Source organism: Lampetra fluviatilis, chromosome 38, assembly GCF_964198595.1.
Source record: "Lampetra fluviatilis chromosome 38, kcLamFluv1.1, whole genome shotgun sequence".
Classification (NCBI taxonomy): domain Eukaryota; kingdom Metazoa; phylum Chordata; class Hyperoartia; order Petromyzontiformes; family Petromyzontidae; genus Lampetra; species Lampetra fluviatilis.
Window position 1 is genome coordinate 4372338 of NC_136312.1, and position 17309 is coordinate 4389646.

Sequence of the window (17309 nt, forward strand, 5' to 3'; positions counted from 1 at the left end):
GTCACGGTGACAGAACCCAGGTGGTGCCATGGGTTGGCTGACTGAGATGACTGGCAGATGCACCAACTGTGCCCCCTACTGTGCCAACTTTTACTGGTAGGAACCTCCTGGTGACACCGGCCCACATGGGATTATTGTGTCCGTCGTGCAGGGAGGGGCTGGGTGGGGAGGGGAGCGTGGGGAGGGGCTGGGTGGGGCTGGGTGGGGAGGGGCTGGGTGGAGAGGGTGGGGAGGGGCTGGGTGGGGAGGGGCTGGTCACCCCGTGGTGCCCTTATAAAACTCAACGTTTAACCTACTCACGCCGGCTTGTGCCCGTCCTCACAGTCGGGCATATTTGCGGAATACACCACGCCGCCATTGACCCTGGCCATTGACCGTGCAACCCAACGTTCCTACCAGCTCCCTCCGCAGGAATGTGTTAAGGCAAGGGTGGGCAAACTTTTTCACTCGCAGGCCACAATGGGTTCTAAAATTTGACAGAGGGGCTGGGCCAGGAACAGATGGATGGAGTGTTTGTGTGAACTAATATAAATGGCATGTAAAAATCATTACATGAAAGGATTTGGCCTTTAACAGGTAGCAAAGCATTTATTTGCAAGGAATTTAAATTTATTATTTTATCTTTATACGTGACTTTACCGAAAGAACCAAAGAATAATTCCTGCAGTCACGAAAGCTCCAAAATTAAGATTGAACCACTTCTATGGGGAAGTTTCAAGTTTACCTTTTCCTCTCTCTCTGGGTTTTTTGCTCTCTCTTTCTGCATGTATATTTAGTGTACTTTTTTCTGTCTACACTCGTTTTTTGTCGTTCTTATGTTCTGCTCTGTCTGTGTGTCTCCGTTCCTCTTGTTTTTATGTTTTGTCTTTCTTTAGAATTGACATTGACATGTAATTTTTTTCTCTAACCCCTCCCTCTCTCTGCCTCCGCCCCCCTCTGTCTATTTAAGGCCACCCCACAGAGACGATCCCCCTCTCTGTACCTGTGTTACTCTCTGTATGCATCTTGGTGATATCTGTCTGCTTATATGTCTGTCTATAGTTTTCTGGTTAGATTTTTTGTTGCTATTTCATTTATACCTGATGACGATTGCTTGTGTTGCAATCGAAACGTCGTATGCTATTATTTAATTTATTATTTTATCTTTATACGTGACTTTACCGAAAGAACCAAAGAATAATTCCTGCAGTCACGAAAGCTCCAAAATTAAAATTTAACAAATTGCACGAACATGAACAATACAAAAACATGTCGTAACGTGACTGATGAAACATCATGAAAACATCTGAGGCCTGCGCCCAAACCAATTACCTCACTTAAACTTTTTTATTATCTACATTAACAGGGTACAGCAGCCACGCAAGCTGTGTGATGGAGATTTGGCTCCAACCTCGCTGCAGCAACAGATCATCACTTTCAGTTTCAGTGGGAACAGTGCTGTTGATCTCCCATTTTTGCCAGTGCATCCAAGTCTGGAGTTATTTTGGTTGTGGCAATTCTCAGGATAGATCTGAGATGCTGATCCGTTAACTTTGATCTGTGACGGGCTTTGTTGGCGTTCATGACGCTGAATGTCTGCTCACACACATAAGTCGAGCCAAACAAAGTCAGTATCTTCTGTGCAGTCTTCCGGAGGTTTTGAAACGTGGCTCTGTTAAGTGAAGCATAAAAGTCATTCAGTTTAACAGAGTTTAACTTCTCCTTTAGGACGGAGTCAGACTGAAGATCTATCAGTTACAACTGCAGCTCCTGTGGTGCTGTTTCAGGGTCTTGTGACAGGGGACAGGAAACCAGCTGAAGTGACTGTTCAATGTTTTCGAAATCAGAGAACCTACGGCAGAATTCTCCGTGCAGGTCCTCAAGCGATTTGCTGTATTTTTTTGCGTTTCGCGGTGCCTCTTCCTGCATGGCAAGTGTGGGGAAATGAGCGAAAGATTTGTTCGCAATTTGTCCAGAGAACAAAGTGAGCTTGGATTTGAAGGCTTTCACATGTTTGTACATGTCGTGAACAAACTGATCTTTCCCCTGCAGTTTCACATTCAGCTCATTCATGTGTGAAAATATGTCCACAGCAAACGCAAAGTCACTAAGCCAGTTCTTGTCGCTTAGCTCAGGGAATTCGTCAGATTTCCCCATCAACTCCAAAAATGCGATGATGTCCTCTTTCAGCTCCCACACTCGTTGTAACACTTTTCCCAAACTTAACCAGCGGACACGAGAGTGGTACAGCAAGTCCTGATGATCCGCATCAGTTTCCTCCAGGAACGTAATAAACTGACGGTGCTGAAGTCCCCTTGCTCGTATAAAGTTCACAAGTTTTGCGACTGGATTCACGACATGATTAAGCTGCAATACAGACTTACACAGGGATTCCTGATGGATGATGCAGTGAAGGAAAATAAGATCCTGGACAGGGTTTTCCTCTTTCACTTTATCCTGGATTCTTTTCAGCAGCCCAACATTTTTCCAGTTAAATTTGGCGATCCATCCGTTGTGACATTGACAAGTTTACTCCGAGGTAGCGTCATTCTTTCGATGACAGCAGATAGCTGGTTATACAAGTCCTCTCCCCGCGTTGTTCATTTCAGGGACTCCATGGTCAAAAACTCCTCTGTTATCGCAAAACTGTCGTCAATGCCTCGTATAAAAATGAGGAGCTGAGCAGTGTATTTTACGTCCGTACTTTCATCCAGTGCTAGTGAATATAATTCAAAGGAATCAGACTTTTTGTTTAATTGACTGGCTATATTTTCATCAATCAGTTCCACACGGCGAGTCACAGTCCTGTGTGATAAACTGACTTTTTCAAATTTGCTTTTGATCTCCGGACACAAGATGTCTGCTGTCTGTACCATGTATTCTTTTACAAACTTGCCTTCGGAGAAAGTGGTAATGAGTGGTAATGTTGGTGAGAAGAAGTTTTAAAAGAAAATTTAAATCGAAGTGAAGGAAATGATTGAAAAGTTTGTATAATTAATGATTTTTCAAACTTTAATTATGTTTTCTGTGCTTAAAACTCTTAAAAAAAAAACTGCGGGGTCTAGAACGGACTCGTGAAATTCGGAGAGAACTCGGAGTTAAATTTTGTATGTTTTGTTGAATTACACAAAGTGCGTCATCTATTGGGGAAATGGGGGCATTACAGGAGGAAGGTAAAATTTAATTTAATAATAATATTTGGACAAGTTCGGCGGGCCGGATTAAAAAGCCCAACGGGCCGTGTTTTACTCTTTGGTTCTTTCGGTAAAGTCACGTATAAAGATAAAATAATAAATTAAATAATAGCATACTACGACGTTTCGATTGCAACACAAGCAATCATCATCAGGTATAAAAGAAAAAAATAGCAACAAAAATCTAACTAGAAAACTATAGACAGACACATAAGCAGACAGATATCACAAAGATACACAGAGAGAGGACACGCATCGGCACAAAGAGAGAGATCGTCTCTGTGACGGGGCCTTCAATAGAGAGAGGGGGGGGGGCGGGGTCGGAGAGAGGGAGGGGGCAGAGGAAAAATTAGCATGTCAATGAGTAGGGCGACGTGTGGTACGGTACGCAAGCTTGAAAATTAGGAGAAAGGGAGATAGACACACTAAAATTAAATAACCTAGCAAAATATCGAAATGTAATGTAATGCAACACAGAGAGTCGGTCAACACACAATTAACGCATAGCCTGGTCGATTACGTATTTCAAAGTTTGCTAAGTTAGAATTTAAGTGTGAACATTCCAAAGAGAGGACACACGTGACTTTACCGAAAGAACCAAAGAGTAATTCCTGCAGTCACGAAAGCTTCAAATTAAGGGCCGTGCTTTGCCCATGTCTGTGTTAAGGCCACACACACAAGAGATAAAGACAAGGCCACATACACAAGAGATAAAGACCCCCACCCCGTATCGCCTTAACAGACTGTTGGGGCAAGTGCTGTTAGCGAGCACCTATTAAGGCTGGGTACGGTGCACGAGGGGGTGGGTGGCCAGCAACACGCCCGGCCGCCTTTGTCTCCCTAGTGGCGATTGTTTTGACGCACCGCGCCAGGTACTCATTTGAGGCTGAGTCGACTTAGGGGTGGCCCAGATAATCCCTTCACTTGCGTTGGCCGTGATTCGAACTCGGCTCGCCAAGTTCGTAGCGCAGCGCGCTCACCGCTACCCCCTCCCCCCCCATCACAACAACAACCGCGGTGAGGCCACCACGGTGCCTGTGCCAGGCTAGGTGCACGTTGAGGCCACGTGAAGCAGGTCACGGGGCAGACCCAGCAGGTGCCACGGGTCGACTGACTGAGACGACGATGACGATGGCACCACCTGTGCCCCCCCACCACCATCACACACACACAACACACAGCGACGAGATTATTGTTGTGTTGTTGTTGTTTGTGCGTGTGTGTAGTTGTGTGTGAAGAACGCAATGACGCCGGTAGTGACGTTGTTTGGCGGCTGCAGCGGCCGCTGGGAGCGAGTGGCGCTGCTGCTGCCGCTGTTGTTGACGGCCGCCGCCGCCGTTAGCAAGCGGCGGCTTTTGTTGCTGTCGTTTTGATCGTCGCGAGTTGTTTGTTGCTGTTGTTGTTTATTCTTTGTCCGCGACGCCATGGCGGCGGTGATCCCGGGGCACGGCACCGGCGGCCGAGACGAAGCGAGGAGCGAGGCCGGGCCGCGCCTCGGGGACCCCCGGGCCAACGAGGAGGTAAACGGCGCAGTCGCAACCGCCACGCCCGCCAGGCCCGCCAGGCAAGGAGGCAGGCTTCGAGTCGGGGTTAGGCCGCAGAGAGAGAGGCCTCTGGAAACGGCTCGGGGAGAGACATCGAGGGGGTAGAGAGGGGATAGAGAGGATAGGGGGTGGAGAGGATAGGGGTGGAGAGGAGATAGAGAGGGGGTAGAGAGGGGATAGGGGGTAGAGAGGGGATAGAGGGGGGGGTAGAGAGGGGATAGGGGGTAGAGAGGGGGTAGGGGGGTGGAGAGGGGATAGGGGGTGGAGACGGGGTAGAGAGGGGATAGGGGGGGTAGAGAGGGGATAGGGGGTAGAGAGGGGATAGGGGCTGTAGAGGGGATAGGGGGTAGAGAGGGGGGGGTAGAGAGGGGGTAGAGGGGTAGAGAGGGGGTAGGGGGGGTAGAGAGGGATAGGGGGTAGAGAGGGGGGGGTAGAGTGGGGATAGAGAGGGGGTAGAGATGGATAGGGGCTGGAGAGGGGGGGGGGGTAGAGAGGGGATAGGGGGTAGAGAGGGGATAGGGGGTAGAGAGGGATAGGGGGTAGAGAGGGGAGAGGTGGTAGAGAAGGGATAGGGGGTAGAGAGGGGATAGGGGATAGAGATGAGATAGGGGGTAGAGAGGGGGTAGAGAGAGGGTAGAGGGGGGGTAGAGAGGGGGGGGGGTAAAGAAGGAATAGGGGGTAGAGATGGGATAGGGGGTAGAGAGGGGGGGGGTAGAGAGGGGATAGAGAGGGGATAGGGGGTAGAGAGGGAGGGTAGAGAGGGGATAGGGGGTAGAGAGGGGATAGGGGGTAGAGAGGGGATAGGGGGTAGAGAGGGGATAGAGGGGGGGGGGGCTAGAGAGGGGGTAGAGAGGGGATAGGGGGTAAAGAGGGGGGGGGTAGAGAGGGGGGGTAGAGAGGGGGGGTAGAGAGGGGATAGAGAGGGGATAGAGAGGGGGTAGAGAGGGGATAGAGAGGGAGTAGAGAGGGATAGGGGGTGGTAGAGAGAGTTGAGGAATGGGGGGGATATTGTCATTGTTTTACAACCATTAGCCGGAGGGGAATTTTTTTAAATAATATTTCCATTAATTGAAAGTAAAATCAATTCTTCCACCCCCCAAAAGACAAACATCCCCCGTATTGCCTGAGCAGCCTGTTGGGGCAAGTTCTGTTAGCGACCACCTATGAAGGTAGGCACGGCCCACAAAGGGGTGGGTGGCCAGCACCACGCCCGACCGCCTTTGTCTTCCCAGTACGTGACGTTTACACACCACGATAAGGTACTGTACTCATTTGAGGCTGAGTCGACCTAGGGCAGCCCAGGACCGGTTTAGATAATCGCCACTGGTACTGACCGTGAGCGGGAATCGAACTCGGGCCGCCAGGTTCGTAGTGCTGCGTGCTACCCATTGCGCTACCGCTCCCATCGCACGCACTGGGCCAAAAAAAAAATCCACTTTAATCCATCAATGGATGCGTCATTGCATTCCCATTCCCCAAAGACATCTCAGATAGGCCTTTAATGCCCTCTCAGCTGCTTCTCAATGTGGACCCAATCCTTCCCAGTTGCCTCATTGCACGGGTTAAAAGCAAATATAATTATAAACAATTTATTTGTTTTTCCCGGAAAGCCTTGATGAGTCGAAGGGCTCTCGTTCAGGAGGGTCCAGCGATGGGTTTTTATTTCTGTATCTTTTCATCCAATTGATGGGTGTTTACATGTGTGGGAGGAAACCGGAGCGGCCGCAGAAAACCAACACGTGTTAGGGGAGGCCATACTGTCGCCATGCAGATGGAAACAGATGGCGATTAGTCCACTTGCTGTACTGCCGTCTCCTGGCGAGCCCGGGAATGGCACCTCGACACCCACGGGGAGGGAGTTGAACAACATTTGTGCCATTCGCCAGCCCTCATCCACACAGTGCATCAGGCATCCCGCAAACTCCGGTCATTCTCGCAGCAGTGGCCATTGGCTGCTAGTAACTCGAACAAAGACGTCTACTGCGTGGCGCGCTTTCAGTTGAACATCTGAAGCCATCTGGAACGCTCTTTAAATCTCGATTGAAACCTCATTTCTTTAGAGCTGCTTTTTGTGTTTAGTTTGTTGTACTTCTCCGATTTGCACGGTTGGCTCCGTACGGTGCGAAGGAAGTTCAACATTCATACGTTGCGTACGTGTGCCACCACCCGCCAGGCTGTTAAGCAGAACTCAATTCTGTGCCTACACATTGAGCTGCATCTGAACATCGCATCAAAAATACGAGAAGCAGCTCATCCGCGCAATGCGTCTGTGGTGTATCAAAGCCAAATGTGGGAACACATCGTACAGCAATGTCCCATGGTTCAGTCATTCGCTGGCAACATCTAAGGCATTCTCAACATCACTCCCGTAGCCTCAACTGCTTCGCCAGCCTTGATATGAACGCAGCACGTTGCTTATCATGAAAAAAAAATGTTTGGTTTCCAGACTAATGTTATCCACCACGAGCTTTTTGTTTAAGCAAGTGAACTCTACCGGTTTTGATCTTCTAGATCTCATCAGCAGTCAGACTTGTTAAACAAACACTGCTGGGATTACCATATGGTATTGGGAAGTGTACACCCTGCATAAATGATCACACAGGAGATGACCAATTGCTCCAATTTGTAATTTTGTTTTCAACGTAAAGGAATATAAAGCGGCCAAAATGTAACTGCCGCCCTACTTTGTCTTTTCATAATTTCACGTCCCACGACACAGTGTCCATTCGTATCTCTCGCCCGTGTGATAAGAGACGCCCCACGATACGGAACTGCTTCTGAAGATCCCTTTTGAAGTGACCTTTTTTTATCCGCACATTTTGAGGATGCTCCAATTTACCACACGCACACTCTACGACGGAGAAATGGTTATCACACGGTGGCTAAAGTGACGATTATTTTGGCGGTTTTCAGTTGAATCAGATCGCTGAATTGGGACCGTTAATCCGAATTGCTTTTGGGATTGAGAGGTGCATCACTGCAATGTTTTGGAACATCCTTGTTTTTCACTCCCTGGACATCGTAAATCTTGATAATTGGTTTTTTACCCTTCTATCTGGCAACAAAACTGACACCTTTTTTACAAGGAGTCATGTTTGCATAGACCACAATACCTGTAGCCATAATGCAAACAAAAAACATGACTCTGATGATGTATGCACTGTCCTTGAAGTTGATTGGTCCACACCCGAGACAGCTTTCCTTAGAGCCTAGTCTCACATGGTGTTGGACCAGATGACGCCAAAAGGCACACAACTCAAAGACAATGCACCATGAGAGCTCGGGGTAAGCATTTACACCATTGGAACCTTATTTTTTACTGGCAAATGAAGATCGTAAATCTTCCTTTAAAAAAACACATTCTCATGAAGCAGAAGGTTAGTGGTGCTGGATACAGCAGTCACATTTGCGAATGTGATTTGTAACTTTGATCCGTGCAGTTTCGACAGTGCGGTGTTAATGTGCCATTTTATTGAGGTGCTGCCGCTGTGTGGGGTTATCTTGGTGTGGTCTGGGACTCTGTTGTTGTTGTTGTTTTTGCTGCTGCCTTGCCCAAGCTTGATCAACTGGACTTGTATAAATAAATTGCTTATTCTCATTGTTTTCTTTTCGGTAAAGTGACGTATGTAGAAATGAAATCACGACGTTTCGAACGCAACACAAGCACTCATCATCAGGTGGAAATGGGATAAAACACACAGCGAGGGAACACAGGGGGACACCACGTACATAGCACATAGAGAACGGCAAACTGCATTTTATTTTATTTATTTAAATTTTATTTTATTTCTACATGCGTGACTTTACCGGAAAAAAAACCAATGAGTATAATTTCTGCAGTCACGAAAGCTTAAATTCTAGATGAAATTGCTTATTTTTCATTTATATTTCGTGACCTGCGTACCTGTTATCTCCATTTTGCACTCCCATCGTTTTTTTATATTGTTTGCTGTTGTAACTTGCTCACCCGCCCATACTGGACATCTGTGAACAAGAGCTTCATAGCTCATCGGATTCCTCCTCCAGTCTAAATAAAGATTCTGATTGTGACCTGGAGGGGGAGGGTCCTGTGGTTGATAGGCACAGGTTGGAGATTTGGCTTTTGGGGTGAGATTTAGGGTCTCGTGTTTTTTCTCTCTCTGTGCCAGAGGTCGCAAACGGGTTTTGATTCCTTACCCGTACCCGTACCCGGCCGCACCAGGGTCGCAAACGGGTACCCGTACCCGGCCGTACCCGTACCCTACCCGTACCCGGCTGGGTATCGGGTAGGGTACGGGTATCGGGTACCTGATTGCGACTTCTGGGATGAAGCCATGTTGCAGGCGCGGGTGGGTTGATTCTAGGAACTTGAATTGTGAGAAGAGACGAGACGTTGGGAAATGAGTGACAAACGGTTATTCACCAGTGACTCACGGCCTACCCGTACCCGGCCGCACCAGGGTCGCAAACGGCTACCCGTACCCGGCCGGGTACGGGTAGCCGGGTATCAGGTAGGGTAGGGTACGGGTATCGGGTACCCGGTTGCGACCTCTGCTCTGTGCTTTACTTGCATTGCGAGTAATTAATGTTCCCTTACAGCGCCTCTAATCACCTCAATTTAAGTAGCACATTAAAATAGTTTTATATTACACGTTGAAGTGTTTTTGTTTACCCCTTTTGGGCCTGTGCCTATTATTTTCCGTCCAGTGCTCGCTGAGCTGCATTGGTTTCCGGTTGCCAAACGAATACGTCGTACGGTTACGCTCATTACGCGCACACAAGGTGCTTGCCACAAATTAAACACGATACCTCGCTGATCCCGTCCAGGAGCATAAACCATCATGCAAATTCCGCTCATCCTCGTAGCGGCTTTTGACTCGCCATCAAACGAAGACAAACTTAGAACAGGACAGTCCCAGCTCAATTAGGGACCAAATGATTGGTCACAGCCATTACGGACCAAGTCTGTGTCGACCAGGGCGGTGACGTGGCCTTGCGGTAGTGCTTTCCCCGCTTGTTGCAGAGGGTTCACGGTTCAAATCCAGCGGCCGCCCTGATTAATACTGCGCGAGTGCGATGACCGTGATGTTACTACTAGTCATCGAACAAAGACGGTCACTGCGTCACGTGCTTTCAGATGCGCCTTTCTGTGGATGTCTGGAACGCTCTTCCTTCCGATATTAGGAAGCCACTGGATCTGTGAGCTTTTAAATCTAGATATCTTTAGAACTGATATTTTGTCTTTAGTTTGTTATCCTTCCCCGGCACCTCCGATTAGCACGGTTGGCTATGCACGGTGCGAAAGAAGTTCAACGTACGTACATGCAAATGTGATTTAAATAAAATGAAATAAATATTTGTGGTCGAAGCCAACATCCGGTTCGGGCTTCGTGGCACCAGGGAGGCTGATGTTATCTGGAATTCTGCTCGCTGCCAACCCCCCCCCTCAACTCTTCCACCCCAACAGGTGTGGAACCTGCAGCAGATGATCAAGTTGACGCAGGAACACCTGACGGCGCTACTGGAACGTTTCGGAGGCGAACACAACCCTCCCTCCATCTACCTGGAGGTGAAAGAGCGGTGTCAACCCCCTTTGTGTTGTTACAGAGCGGCCCGCGGAAGCGGACGTCACGCAACTACTTCTTAGATATTCTTTGGGTCTTTCGGGAAAAGTCGTGTAGATAGGTTCAAAGAAAATAACAAAAAACTATGACCGCTTGTGTTGCGATCGAAACGTAGTTTTTTGTTATTTTCTTTGAACCTATCTATGTGACTTTACCGAAATACCCAAAGAATATGAATTCCTGCAGTCACGAAAGCTTTAAGTCAAGATTCACTTCTTAGATCCACACGGTACAGAGAATCACTTTCCTACCCACCTGCCCTGTCACATCGAGCAATTCTCATCTGAAGACTCTCAACCCAATATGAGAATAGATCTCAAGCCAATAGTTTTTAATTCTCAGAGCTGGAGTTTACCCAAATCAAGTGCAGAATTCCGTATGAAGGGATGGTGTTTTGAGTAGCCATTGGTGAAAGTGGGCTGATGCAATTGAAGCTTTAGACTCGACAAGCCGGTTCAATCGCAGCTCTTTGTAAATGTATTTTCAACTTCTGTCGCACTGTACGTAGCCAACCGTGCTAATCGGATGTGCGGATCTGTAGGTCTCTTTGTGATTTTATGGGGCTCTGTGTGCATCTATGTTAGTCACCGGTGATCGGACTGACACCATTGCCTGAGAAGCTGGTTTTGGTCACGGTTGGGCGGCTGAACCAGGAATTTCAAGCGCAGGATCTCAGCGGTGCCCGGCTCAGCACTCTGGCCTCTGAGTCACGCGCTTATTTCTTCATCAAACCCCCACCACCTCCCAAACCCGTGTGTCTCGCAGGCGTACGAGGAGTACACGCACAAGCTGGACGCCCTGCAGGCTCGCGAGCAGGAACTTCTGAGCGCCCTCGGCAAGGGGTCGGCGCCGGCGGCCCCCTCGCATCCCCGGCAACCGTCGCGCAAGCCCCCCGCGGCTACGCCAGGGCCCCCCGTCCACGTCGCGCCCTGCCCGCCGTGCCCCTCGAGCGACAAGCAGCGCTGCCGATCGCCGGTGTTTGCCGACAGCGCTCATTGCGGCGGCGGCGGTTGGGGCGCCGCCTTCTCCCCGGCTGGGCCGGCGGCCGAGGTGGCGCCGGGGGAGCAGGCGACGGCAGAGGCGACAACGCCGCAGTCGCCGCTGAGCCGCACGGTGCGCGTGCACCTGCCCAACAAGCAGCGCACCGTGGTGAGCGGCGGCCGCGCGGCCGGTGGACTCTCGGTCGGCAGATCGGATGACACGAAAATAGTCGGGACGAAGTGTCTTGTTTGTAGCGCGCGTACCGCCGGATGGGAGGTACAAGGTGGCCGGGCTTGGTGACGTTAGCAGCAGCGTCGCTTTTGAAGTGGTGCATTTTGGGAGTATCTCGCCTTCGGGAGGCAGGGTTGGGGGCGGCCGCCGTTTATACCACGAAGCCATTGTGACGATGTTTTCTACCTCGCCGGTTATACAGGAGGTCTTGGCTTGGATCACGAAAATGACGGCTGCTGTATATTTACAGTTTGCACGTTCTCCTCGTTGTCGCGTGAATTTTTCCCGACACATCGAGAAAAATGCGTTTAGAGTATTTGGCTGCTATAAATTTTCACGTGATAAGCCACTTCGTGGAGCTATCATTTGTGGTCAGGTCGCTTTTGAAAAAAACCTAAAAACTCAGTGGGCCTTATCTAGTAAAATAAAATAGTATTAAATTAAGAGGTTCGAGTTATCGAACACTAAAAAGTTGTCAATATTTTCCTCTGTCATGAATCGGCGCTCTCTGCATCATGTGACACACCACGTAACAACAACAACAACAACCGCCATTCGCCACTAAGTGGCGGTGACATCACCACGACGCTTGTGCCAGGCCAAGTAGACACCACACACACACGCACAGGACCTCTGCCTAACTGGATGTGTCTGTGGTTGCGTGCAGGTCACAGCAAGGGCTGGGATGACTGTCAAGGATTGCCTGGCCAAAGCGCTGCACATCCGTGGCCTCTTGCCGAAGTGTTGTGCCGTCTTCCGCCTTCAAGACGGGTACGCGTCTGCGCATGTGACTCGGTTAACCCATAACACCTCGGTTTGTCTCGTGACCTGCCAGTGATGCTTTCGACGCTTCACGTGGTGGCCTCTAATTGCACCTAGCTCGGGACAAGCGCTGTGGTGACATCACCGCCACTTGTTGGCGAATGGCAGCTGTTGTTGTCGGGTGCGCTGAGTGAGTGGTAGAATAGTGGTTTCGCACACCGCACTTCGAACTCCAACGACGTGGGTTTGATTCCCGGCCATGGCGTACATCGGTGGCGAGTGATATTTACCAGCACTGGGCCTCCGTTAACGCTTCCCTGGTGCGGTGTGGAAACATCAGCACAGGGGAGACAAAGGTGGCCGGGCACGGTGATAGCCACACACCTCTTGGCTTGTCACGTTAGCCCAAACAGGCGCTCCCTAACAGCACTTGCCCCAACAGTCTGTGTAGGCTACGCGGGGCGTCTTTGTGTGCGTCGTCGGATCTTTTTCTTTTGTGGAGAAGTGTGCACCACTATTTTTACTTCCGGCTATAGAGCGCCGTGGACGGTCAGAACCAGCGGCGTGGCTATCGCGTGCGCAGAGGGGGTGCAATTGCACGGGGGGGTGCCGGGGGGCGAGGGGGGTTCCCGTAGGCCGGGGACTCCAGCCGCGGGGGCTATGAAGAGGAAGGAAATGTGGACATTCGTTGGACAAGTGCCCGTGCCAACCACTCTGCGACACCGGTTGCAACAGCGTGTGTGCCGTGGACTTGTGCCAATTTTATTTTTCTCGTGTTTTTTTGTATCTTGTGGATCGGGTGTTTGACCCGGTTTTTTTAACGCTTTTCACCTGAGCCAGGTGCCATTTAGCTTACCACGACACAGCCAATTCGTAAGGTTCGTCACGTAAACAACACGTGCCAATTAGTTACAAGTTCAGCACACCGGTGTGTTGGAGAGTAAACCCACAACATTAAAAATGTTCAGAACCATGATGTTTTGTTGGCAGTTACAACAACCAGATTCATATTCATGGGATCTAACCTAAAAAAAAACCTTTATTAAAGGTAGCATTAATGCATTATCTCCCCGTCTGTCTAAACCGGGGGGGGTGGGCGGTGGGGCACAATCGCTGTCATAAAGATGGTGCTCCAATGGAGGTGTTTTTGTCGTTGTATGCAGCCAAAAGTCGGCGGTGGACTGGAGCACGGACATGGCCTGGCTGTCGGGGGAGGAGCTCTCTGTGGAGGTCCTCAAATACCTGCCGCTCTCCACACACAACTTTGTACGTCCGTCACGTCACAAGCCCAGGGCCCGTGTCCCAAGCCCAGGGCCCGTGTTCGAACCCGGTTTTTTTTCCGTTTTCCCGCGATGAAATCCGGTTCTGTGCAGCATAGCGAGTTGATGTCTCCCAATGACGGCACAAAAAAAAAACGTAACTCTTTGGTTCTTTCAGTAAAGTCACGTGGTTAGAAATAAAATAAATAAAACAATCACGACGTTTCGATCGCAACACAAGCGGTCGTCACGTTGCGATTGAAACGTCGTGTTTTTATTTTATTTTATTCCTACTTACGTGACTTTACCGAAAGAACCAAAGAGTATGGATTCCTGCAGTCACGAAAGCTTAAAATCGAGATTAAAACCCGTAACGTTAAATTTGGTTCTTCCCCAAATGTACTGCCCGTTGTGTAAATGGTCAGCATGCTGGTCGCCGATTCGATCTCCCAATTACAGTTATATTTCTGTGGTTTTATTTTTGCTTGGACTGTCGCTTAGTCTTTTTCGAGTATCGTCACAGTAATCCTGCATGGCCCACCACGACAACGTGTGGCATTCACGGTCAATAAAACACCCGCGGCATTCACCGGGATGGCCGCCGCCGCCGCCGTTAAACCACGAACCCCCACGACGAGCGGATAGGTGCGCGACCGCTCTCCCGTGCCCCCCCGGCTGTTGTTGTAACTTCGCTGGTCCACTCAGCCTCAAACGAGCACCTGGTGCGGTGTGTAAACATCGCCACCGATTAGACAAAGGTGGTCAGGGTGGTGCTGGCCACCCACACCCTCGTGTACCGTGCCGGCCTTCATCGGTGCTCGCTAACAGCACTTGCTTTCACGGTCTGTCGAGGCTAGACGGGGGATCTTTGTCTTTGTCTATCTCCACGCCGACAGGTCCGCCGGACAGACCTGATGCTGGCGTTCTGCGACATTTGCCGCAAGCTCCTGTTCCAGGGATTCCGTTGCCAGGAGTGCGGCATGCGATTCCACCAGCGTTGCAGCACCGACGTGCCCATGATTTGTATCAGCTTAGACGGAATCAAGTGAGTAGTTTCCCCTAACCCACCCTCCCTCCCCGGCCCCACCTCCAATGCAATTGCACTATTAATTGGAAGTCGAAGTAAAAAAAAAAACTTTGTGTCTGTCTCGTCAAATCTCCATGTGTCTCCATGCGTCTATCTTGTCCAGGTCTTCGCATGCCTCCGCGTGTTTTTCTTGCTCGGTACTCTGCGTGTCTCTGTGTGTCTCCGTGTGTCTCTGCGTGTCTCCGTGTGTCTCTGTCTCTGCGTGTCTCTGCGTGTCTCCGTGTGTCTCTGCGTGTCTCTGCGTGTCTTTGCGTGTCTCCGTGTGTCTCTGCGTGTCTCTGCGTGTCTCCGTGTGTCTCTGCGTGTCTCTGCGTGTCTCTGCGTGTCTCTGTGTGTCTCCGCGTGTCTCCGCGTGTCTCTGCGTGTCTCTGCGTGTCTCCGCGTGTCTCTGCGTGTCTCTGCGTGTCTCCGCGTGTCTCTGCGTGTCTCCGCGTGTCTCTGCGTGTCTCTGCGTGTCTCCGCGTGTCTCTGCGTGTCTCCGCGTGTCTCTGCGTGTCTCTGCGTGTCTCCGCGTGTCTCTGCGTGTCTCCGCGTGTCTCTGCGTGTCTCTGCGTGTCTCCGCGTGTCTCTGCGTGTCTCCGCGTGTCTCTGCGTGTCTCCGCGTGTCTCTGCGTGTCTCTGCGTGTCTCTGCGTGTCTCCGCGTGTCTCCGTGTGTCTCTGTGTGTCTCCGTGTGTCTCCATGCGTCTGTCTTATCTGGATTTCTGCGTGTCGTTATGTGACTCCGTTTGTCTCCCTCTGTCTCCCTCTGTCTCGTGGGAGGGAGCGCATGATCCCGTGTGAAGGGGGCGAGGGTGGGAGTCTGATGGCAGCTCACGTAAAATAATGATTAAAAAATAATAACAGTGGAGAGAATGTGAAGATACTGCGGATGGCAGTAATGCACAAGCGAAAATAATTTCAACAGTCTCAACACATTCGTCATTAACACCACTGCATGTGTGTGTGTGCAGTTAAAATAAAAAAAATATATATAACAGGCGTCGTTTCGGGCAAAGGCCCTTCTTCATAGCCCGAAACATCGCCTGTTATATATTTTTTCTTTTAAGGCCCGCATACCGTGTTGTTATTGACGCACCTGTTGAGTCGTTTTTTTGTTGTGCAGCGTGTACGTGTGCATCACTGCCATCTCGGCAGCAGCAGCAACAAATCATCTGTTGACTCACACAGCAAACGTGACAAATCAAAATTTACTTTTAAAAGATGTTCACAAATGGGACCTTTTCGCGCTGAACCCTGCGTGTGTGTGTGGGGAGCGGTGGTGTAGCGGTTAGCGCGCTGCGCTACAAACCTGACGACCCGATTTCGATTCCCGCTCACGGCCAACATCAGTGACGATTATCTGAACCGGTCCTGGGCCTCGCCTAGGTCGACTCAGCCTCAAATGAGTACCTGGTGCGATGTGTAAACATCGCCACTGGGGAGATAAAGGCGGCCGGGCGTGGTGTTGGCCACCCACCCCCTCGTGTGCCGTGCCGGCCTTCATAGGTGCTCGCTAACAGCACTTGCCCCTACAGTCCGTTAAGGCTACACGGGGGATCTTTGTTCACTTCCCTCTCTTGCACAGTGGGGCAGCGGTGGCTCACACGTGTAAATCTCTCAGTGCCCGCTTATTTTTGTCAAGTTATCTATCGTTGCACGACGGTGTAAAACTGTCATTTTATGTGCACATTCACATGTGACCTCTTCACATATCCGGTTACGCCACAGACCCCTCCCCCGCTCTCACCCACCGAGCCGCATGTTGCGTTGTTTAAGCTTCATGTTTAAACTTTAATGTTTCGCTGCACCGGCTGAGATCTCGACTAAATACCGGGATTCAGTCTCATTTGCACGAGTGACCTGAGGGCACTAGCCTGCCAGTAGGGGGCGATGCTCACGACGTTTTGCACCTCCGGTGAGCTCGGTTTGCTTCGTACGTTTGCGAAAGATGTTCAGCACACGTGTGAATATCAGCAGAACTCCATTCTGTGTGGCCGCGTCAAAAAAATCCATTGGTCTGCTGACTTTGCAGACCAATAGTATCTTGCGGCAATTTGTTCTGAGCAATGGAACGCAATCGACCTTGAGTGTTCTGTCAGTCAATCGACTAAATTGACGCGAATCGTCCCAGCTTTAACGTCCGATGAGTTTGGTTGGCTACGCACGGCGCGAAATAGGTTCGCCATGCACGCAACTGAGTAAGTTTCGGTGTAAATGTTTTAATTTGGCAAGTTTTGAATCCTGACCCCGGCGCAAAATAACCTCCTCTTGCGGATACTGTCACGGGGGGGGGGGATCCGTAACACCCACCATGAGGTAGACACCACGTATAATTATTAATATTACTACAGTTGTCACACCCGCGCATCTGTACTATACAATGTACTGCTTACAGCACCGCTTGTCAATCCACTGCTGGATGAGGGTTATCGGGCGTCGTTTGACAAAAAATACCCCGCCGTGCCTAGCCTCCCAGAAATCCAAACTACAAAAAAAAATTTTATTTCACCAGGTAAGGCCCCGCTGAGCTACGTAGCTCTTTTTCAGAAGCGACCCCTGGCCATCACAAATGATAGCTCAACGAAGTGGCTTATCGCGTGGAAATGTATAGCAGCCAAATACTCTTAAACGCACATTTATAAATGCGGAGGGAAAAAACGGAGAAAAATCCACGCTACCACGGTGAGA

The 17309-nt window shown here is 50.1% G+C and overlaps 1 protein-coding gene across 1 annotated transcript in view; it reads left to right on the forward strand.

Moving 5' to 3' along the window:
• Nucleotides 1–4242: 4242 nt before the first annotated feature.
• Nucleotides 4243–17309, forward strand: part of LOC144945578 (serine/threonine-protein kinase B-raf-like) — a 30859-nt gene continuing 17792 nt past the window's right edge. Inside the window, exons 1-6 of the mRNA XM_078874063.1 lie at nucleotides 4243–4693; nucleotides 10164–10265; nucleotides 11086–11469; nucleotides 12200–12303; nucleotides 13458–13560; nucleotides 14450–14598. Of these exons, the coding sequence (XP_078730189.1) occupies nucleotides 4598–4693; nucleotides 10164–10265; nucleotides 11086–11469; nucleotides 12200–12303; nucleotides 13458–13560; nucleotides 14450–14598 (938 nt within the window). The 5' untranslated portion in view covers nucleotides 4243–4597. The remainder of the gene's footprint in view (nucleotides 4694–10163; nucleotides 10266–11085; nucleotides 11470–12199; nucleotides 12304–13457; nucleotides 13561–14449; nucleotides 14599–17309) is intronic.